General features: G+C 39.7%; 1 protein-coding gene across 1 annotated transcript; it reads left to right on the top strand.

The window, feature by feature from the left end:
* Window positions 1-321: 321 nt before the first annotated feature.
* LOC105077977 (uncharacterized protein C2orf81 homolog) lies at window positions 322-1,527 on the top strand. Its single transcript, XM_074369439.1, has one exon. It carries the CDS (start codon window positions 322-324, stop codon window positions 1,525-1,527), a length of 1,206 nt encoding a protein of 401 aa, XP_074225540.1.
* Window positions 1,528-7,825: the final 6,298 nt, after the last annotated feature.

Below are 7,825 nucleotides of genomic sequence, written 5' to 3'. Positions count from 1 at the left end.
GCCTTTAGACCAGGGCGGCTGTTAGACCCGGGCGGCCGTTAGACGGGGCGGCCGTTAGACCGGGGCGGCCTTTAGACCAGGGCGGCTGTTAGACCCGGGCGGCCGTTAGACGGGGCGGCCGTTAGACCGGGGCGGCCTTTAGACCAGGGCGGCCTTTAGACCAGGGCACCGTTAGACGGGGCGGCTGTTAGACCAGGCCGGCTGTTAGACCGGAGTGGCCGTTAGACGGGGTGGCCGTTAGACCGGGGCACCGTTAGACCCGGGTGGCCGCGGAGGGACGAGGAAGCTCTGTGCTCCGGGGTCCGAGCTACTGCTGTGGCGATGGCAGACAAAGGCTCGAGGCAGGAGAGGCAGGCCGCAAGAAACAGTGGAACTGGATCCACGGTGGAAAAGCTGCAGCCGCCCAAAGTTCCAGAGCCACAGGGGGACATCGTGCCTGCACGGCTCACTGAGGCGGAGGCAGTGGGGCTCAAGGCTCGCGAGGAGGGTGAGGAGGTGGTGGGCGACATCTTGGCCGAGCGGCTGGACCGAGTCATGGATTCTGTCTTCAGAGTCTACCAGGACCGGCAAGTGGGCCTGGATTCGTGTCCTTCAGACCCGTCTCCTCTCTCCCTGACCCCTGCCTGCTGGACTGAGACCCCGTCTCGCCTCCGCAGTGCATTCCATATACAATCAGCTGGGCACGGGAGACCATGCGCTTCATGCCCCGGGATGAGGGAGAACCCCATCTGGCAGAGGACCCCACGTGGCGCCGTAGCGCCTAGCCCCTCTGCTGGGTTCCTGCCACAGCAGTCCTGGCACGCAGAACCGCTCGGTGCACCGCCGCACAGAATGGGCCGCAAGCCTGCGATGGCGCGCCTGGACCCCGCGAGCCTGCCGTGCCGCTGGGTGTGCCCGCAGGTGGAGGTTCTGGTTCCACTCTCCACGGCACCTCCCCCGGAAGCCTACCGCAGGCCCCAACGGGGCGAGAAGATGGAGGCCCCGGCCGGACTGCCAGCCTCTGGTCGGGGGCTCCCCAGTGTGGCCCACAACCCCCCCAGTGTGGCCCGCCGCCCCAGATCCAAAATATGGCCAAGTGCCAAGTGGCCCATCGGCTTGGAGGCCGAGGCCAAGCTGCTGGATGAGCTGTGGGAGGGCCGCAGGATACCCCCACAGGGCCTGGTCCTCGGGGATCAGGAGATCCAGGATCCTCACAAGCGGCCTCAACCTGCCCCTAGAGTTCTCGAGCCCACGTTCCATGTGAAGGGGAAGCCCTTGCTGCGGCTGGAAGAGATGAAGCTGCCTCCTGGTGTGAGCGTGTGGAACCCAGCTACCCAAGAGCTGCTTCGCTGTGCTGAACTTCAACAGGAGGACGAAGAGGACAGCACCTCTCCTCCTCCCATCCAAACGAGTGCCCCAGAACCCGAGGTGACGGTGGCAGAGCTAACGAAGAACTTAGAGCCGGAAATATCGATTCTCCCCTCCAAGAAAGTTTATGCGGAAATTATATGTGAGAGAAAACGGGGAATAAGCTGGAAGAAGTGGTGAGAAGATGGGAGATCCACCAGACTGTCATCCAAGTCTGACCCTGAGTGAAGGAGAGAAGGCTGGTTAGGAGCATCTTAGGGTGCGGTGGAGTAATTTTTCCATTTTAAACTTCCCTCTCTTGTTTTGAAAGTATACACTCTATTTCTGTTCTTTATTGGTTAGTCTAAAAATTTTAACCTGTGTATTTAATTTAACAGTGTCTTTAATCAATATCTTTATTTTTCTTTTAAACAATACATGGATCTTAGAATTTTTCAACATTAATCATTCCCTTTGAATTTGTATACTTTTGTAACCCAATATTTTAATTTTATTATTTCATTAATTTCACAAATCAGGTATTTTGTTATTTTTCAACAGTTGATATTTGCGTAGATTTACCCATGTGTTTAATATTTTCTTTGCTCGCTCTTCTTTTTTATGTCTCAGATCTTCTATCTGGGATTATTATCCTTCTATCTTGAAGAATATCCTTTAGAAGTTCCTTTTCTGAGGATTTGTGGTAGACAGACTTCTAAGGTGGCTCCCAAGATCCCTACCCACTTGTGTACACAGTCTCTATAATCTCTTGAGTGTGTGAAGAACTCATGAACATGATGGCAGTTTACTCCTGCGATTATGCTATGTATCTCCTAAAGCGATTTGCTGATGTAATGAAAGCCATAACCATTTGGCTGTGTGTGTGTGTGAATGAACAATATTTTTTCATGTCTACCATAGTTTTCTTTACCTCTTTCAGTTACATTTTTCTGTGTTTAGGTTCCTCAAAGCTTTCCAAGGTTTGTGTCATTCATTAATTTATTCATTAAATAAATAAGCAATTTGCAGCAACATGGATGGACCTGGAGATTGTCATTCTAAGTGAAGAAGGCCAGAAAGAGAAAGAGAAAGAGAAATACCATATGATATCATATGTGGAATCTTAAAAAAAAAGAAAAGAAGAGGACACTAATGAACTCATTTACATAACAGAAACATATTCACAGACATAGTAAACAACTTTAGGGTTACGGAGGTGGGGGTAAGGGGTGGGAAGGGATAAATTTGGGAGTTTGAGATTTGCAAATGATAACCACTATATAAAAATGGGTAAGAAATTTCTTCTCTATAGCACAGGGAACTATATTCAATATCTTGTAAAAACTAATGGAAAAGAATATGAAAATAAATACATGTGTATGTATGCATGACTGGGACATTATGCTGTACACCAGAAATTGACACATTGTAATTGCCTGTACTTCAATAATTTAAAAAAAGCAGTTGTAACAAAATGAAGATGAATCGGTGCTCTTGACCCACAATAAAATACCCATCAATTCTTTAAAAAAATTAAAAAAAAGAATAAACCTTTTCATATATTATTAATTGTTGACATATTGGTTGTTCATTGCATTCATAAGGCATGCCATGCTTTTAAAAAGGTTATAAGATTTTAAAATTATTTTGGAATTGACTTCCATAGACATGCCATGTTTTAAAAATACTTTAGTTACTTTGCATCAAACCATTCAGCAACCTTTTAGACAGTTTCAATGTTTCCCCTCCAGCACATGAGATAATTAAAAGTGGACCTTTAGGTACGCTGGTCTAGTGAAATATTTTGTGTGTGGAGACTAGAAATTCAAGTTTTGTTTCTGTTTTATTTTAAAAAGAAGTTATGGCCCTTTATTCTTTTTTTTTTTTTTTACCAATTTACTTAGATGTGGACAAAGGCAGAGGTACCTCATGTGTACTTTTTTCTGGAAGAAGCTAGAGGAAAGGCTCTTTGTGTGTGTCTGTGTATGATATGTATTAGTAATGTTACTCAGTATTTGGTTATAGCTTCTACTTCTGAGTTTTTGGACATGAGAGGCCACCTAAGGAATTTTTTTAAAAAGCACCAGAATCTACTAAATGAACTATAATAAAGCAATCAATTTACAGATTAAATTAATCAATTAATATTTCTTTTTGCAATGTGAAAGAAGATAACATTGAGAACTCTAAAACCTCCTCATCATAGGTGGACCCATCTTCTCAGGCAACTCAAAAAAGACAAGCTGTCCTTCTCAGAGCACTTCAAGGTAGTATCCTGGAGATTACTGGGTAATAAGAATAGGATGGATAATGCAGTGCACTCTTTCAAGGTCATAATTCCCCTAGATCTTTACCCTACATCAATTCTAAGATTATCAGAATTTTATTAACCAACTACAGAGAGGTTATATAACTTCTCTTGCTTCATTTTCCAGTTCTTTTAACTCAGACTTTGTGTAAGTTCAGATATACTGAATCTTCTCTGTGGTCTTAAATTTATAACTACCCATCTATAAAATTCTTAAGTTCAGGTGTATGTATGTACATAGATACAGCACACACAAGAATTCAATACTCATGTATTATAAACATACACATGTAATGCTCTGAAACACAGCTGTTACATTGCTGCATTGCTTTTATATCAAGCTGTGCACTCATAATATTTGTTTTGTTTACTGATGTGGATTCATGTTAGCATTTGTCTTAGATATTAAATGGCTAGGTGAAGAATGATATGTTTGAAATGAGTATGGGTTAATTTAAACAATATGATTTGATGACAATTTTAAGAAAACATAATACATAAGGCTTTACTCACATGGCTAATTTTCTTTAATACCCATATAGCAGGAATCATACCATTTGTTAAAAAAATGTTAATTTTCTTTGTAAGAAATGTATAGCAATTGAAGAAATACCATGCTTAGGATAGAGGTTACAAACATGTTTCTCCTTTACAGGGCACTTGATAGCATCAGGGTCTTTAAAATTAAATATTTCTGATAAAACTATCATAGAAAAAAGGGCATTGGAATGCAATTTCAGATAGGGAAAACTCAAGCTTTGTTTAATCACTTAGTTAAAACTAGTTTGAATAAAATGAAAATTGAGTAATATTTCTATAAGAAATTACTACAGAAAAAAATTTACAGGAAAATACTACATATTAAATATTTGTGAAATAAATTATTAGAGTGTCTTACACAGTCATTGCAAATGGTGGCAATTCAAGTGTGATAAAGCTTCTTGTTGACATTTACACAAATTCTTACTCTTATAGACTGTTTTCATAGGAGAGGCAGAGTGAAGGAAGAGGGAACTGATATAGGTATTGCCAAATAAAAATAGAAAAGGTTATGTCCCTCATTAATTAGATTATGTCCCTACACTCAAATAAGCAAGCAAACTACACTAAACTAAAAGTAACCGACAAAAACCTGGTCATACTGATTGTTCCATTGTTAGTTTCCTAACATGTAAGTCACGCACTTTTTATAAAGCAACAGAAGTCATTTCCATTAGTGTTATTAAAATAAGGTTAAATTTCACTAAAAATAATCAAACTGCAGAAAGAGCTAAAATACATTCTTATATCTATCATAGACTTTTAAAAAATTTGCATAGGTAAAGTTTAACAGGAAGATTTCCGAGGTGGACTTTAGATGTACTTTCAAATTCTTTCTCAAAGTGAAAAATTTTAAACATAGTTCTTTCGTCAGTTGCCTGATCTTTTCCCTTAAAGTTATATACTTTCCAATTTATTTAAATTTGTTTTCCACCAAATGAAGTCATTTGTACTAAGAGGTTAAAAAAATGCTCACAAATCAAATCAGATCCCTGTTTAATATGCTGCTGTGAAATGTTGGGCTGTGTAAGAACTAGCAGATAATTAATGCTCCCCCTCCAAACATTAGTTCAAGGCACTGCTAATGAGTTCACCTCTTTTCTCTTTCAGACTTCAGCTCCATTAGCAGTGTTGTAATACCAAAGATAATTAGTGCAGGATTGTCAGCTTGATTTTTCCTAACGTTATGGTCTTTATTTTGTACTATATTCTTTAAGGATCCCTCTGGGAGACTGTGGATCACTTTGTTGGTGAGGCAGGAGCCATTCATCTTAGCCTAACAAAAGCACAGTTTAATTAAGAAGCATTCTGCCATTTATTGTGTTCTCTAGACTACAATTTTGATGCTGGTCTATAAATGTTAAGATTTGTCAGATTCAATTTCTCTGCTCTAATTTCCTATCAGAGAAAATGTGATACCAGGCATGGATCCAATTTTCCTTTTCTATTAGCATTTATATTGACAGAATTAATGATTTTATTATCATCTTTGGCTTGTTGCTAAATAGCAGACATCATATTCCTTCTTGTGGATGGTTACATATATATTGTAAACTTACTGTCCCAGGAGAAATTACAACTCATTCTATTAGATTTATTTCAAGGTGACCAAGTAAAGTGGTGGGAAAAGAAATCAGAAGAGCATTGGAAAAAGGATAGTATTCTCAAATAAGAAGAAAGGTTACTATTTTTTCTATATGAATAGTGTGTCCAAAGGGATAGGCTTGCAAGATTCTGTAATATTCTCCCAGTAGGTTGACTTGTAATGCTTTTGATCCCTGATACCACACTGGAAATGAAATATTTGAGAATGTGTAAATCCTACACATTTTCATGACCCAAGAAATACTCTAATGGGACTATGAACCCCCATTAGATTTGGAGTAAAATTAATAACATCAAGAGGTGGTATACTTTGCATATTATTTCTCACCTTTTGGAACTCAGATTCCTCCTTTACTAATCTAATCATCTCCCTGATTTAACTATAGTTTACCTATTAATTTACCTGCCAGATATTCAGCTTGGAGTGAGTTTTAAGTCCCTATTCATGAATAACTTACCTGTTACTTAAGGGAAAATGAATTAGTTGTACAGTTTTATGAAAGGAAAAAAGAGCCATAATGAGGCACTCCTGTTTAATGTAGTTCTTTTCTTTGCAGGTTATTACCAGCAACCTCTTCCGGTACTCACCTTAACATTTAATAAGGGCATCAATGTTCTCAAAGTTTACAGCGGTCATACATTAGAAACTTTTACATCAAGATAAAGCCAGGAAATTTTATCACAAAATTTTATTTTACTTTTATGTAATGCATGGATGAGTATATTTAAATATATTTCTCTAACATCTGTAGTAATGCAAAATGATAAAAGAGACTAGCTGGTACTCTTGTGCTCAATAAGTACAAGAATAATCATAATGTTGCCACAAGAAAAATGAAATGGGAATATATTCATGAAATGTAATTAAATATATTTAGTATCCAAATACTGTCTATATGCAAATTCCATGTCAACATTTTCTAAATTATATTCACCCTCTGAGACATGTATGACTAACATTATGATTTCAGTGTGGTGAACCAAATCAGTTACTCCAGAGATTTTTCAATGAATTTCTAGAGGCATTGAAAAACAGAGTCCATCTGTCTACCACCATTCACATCCATGGCTTACAATTTAAAAATAAAACAGCAGAACACAGTGGCCCCTTTCCTAGTCACTACTCTTTCTCTTAGAAGAAGGAAGATGAGGGCCCTGGTCTACATTAATCCAAAATTTTTCTCCAAGAATCATGGCCTTGTCTCCACTCTCTGTCTTGAGACCATGAAAAATAATATCCACATGTCTCTATCCTGATCACACAAGTGACCACAAGAAGCCCAGACTCCCAGGTCATCCTTGTCTTCTATGACTGAAGACTGCATACTTCCAATTCTCTTTTCATCTCTTAACCCTCCCCAACTGCTGAAAGCCTCCCACTGAGTCTTCTGGAACACACAGAATATTACTAAAAAAAAATTCCCCCAATTTTCAAACTTTTTTCTGAATGGTCCCTTTATTTCCTGCTCTAACAGAAATATAAATGTCCCTTGAGAACACTGCTTCCCCCATAGGCCTTTCTCATTCCACTGTGCCTGAAAGTGGGGCGAGTGTCCTTCTTGATATGAATTGCTGTCCCATGACCATTCTCTCTCCCTTTTCTCTAAGACCCCTTAACTTTGAATTTTATGTACCAGATAGTGGTATCCATTGCCTTCATTTTTGCAGTAATTGCTTACTACTGGGTCATAACCTCCACTCTGACTGCATCCTGTATCCTGAAAGCTTTTGCATCTGATTTACTGTCACTCTAAAACCATGTCTTGGTGGTTTCAGTGTCCACATTGCTTATACTTACAAAACATTGACCTCTCAGCTCCTTGAGCTCCTTGTTCATCTCACCTAGGTTTTCACTCCCTTGATCATACCCTAGACTTAACAGGACCAAGATCTCGAACATCATCAGAAACCTCAATTTCAAGCATCTCTCTGACAACCGCTTTTGTCGCTTCCTCTCACTCCCTCTGGTATGGTAAATACAATTCTTTAGCCCCTTCACCTGATCTTATCATGTCTTTGTTTTACGTCTCTCTTTTCCTGATTTCT

This window comes from Camelus bactrianus, chromosome 1 (assembly GCF_048773025.1).
Source record: "Camelus bactrianus isolate YW-2024 breed Bactrian camel chromosome 1, ASM4877302v1, whole genome shotgun sequence".
In the NCBI taxonomy this organism is placed as follows: domain Eukaryota; kingdom Metazoa; phylum Chordata; class Mammalia; order Artiodactyla; family Camelidae; genus Camelus; species Camelus bactrianus.
The sequence above is the reverse complement of the archived record's forward strand: the minus strand, read 5'-3'. Positions and strand labels throughout refer to the sequence as shown.

Excerpts from the sequence above, each read along its gene's own strand:
- LOC105077977 (XM_074369439.1), top strand. The coding sequence starts at position 322 with ATGGCAGACAAAGGCTCGAGGCAGGAGAGGCAGGCCGCAAGAAACAGT.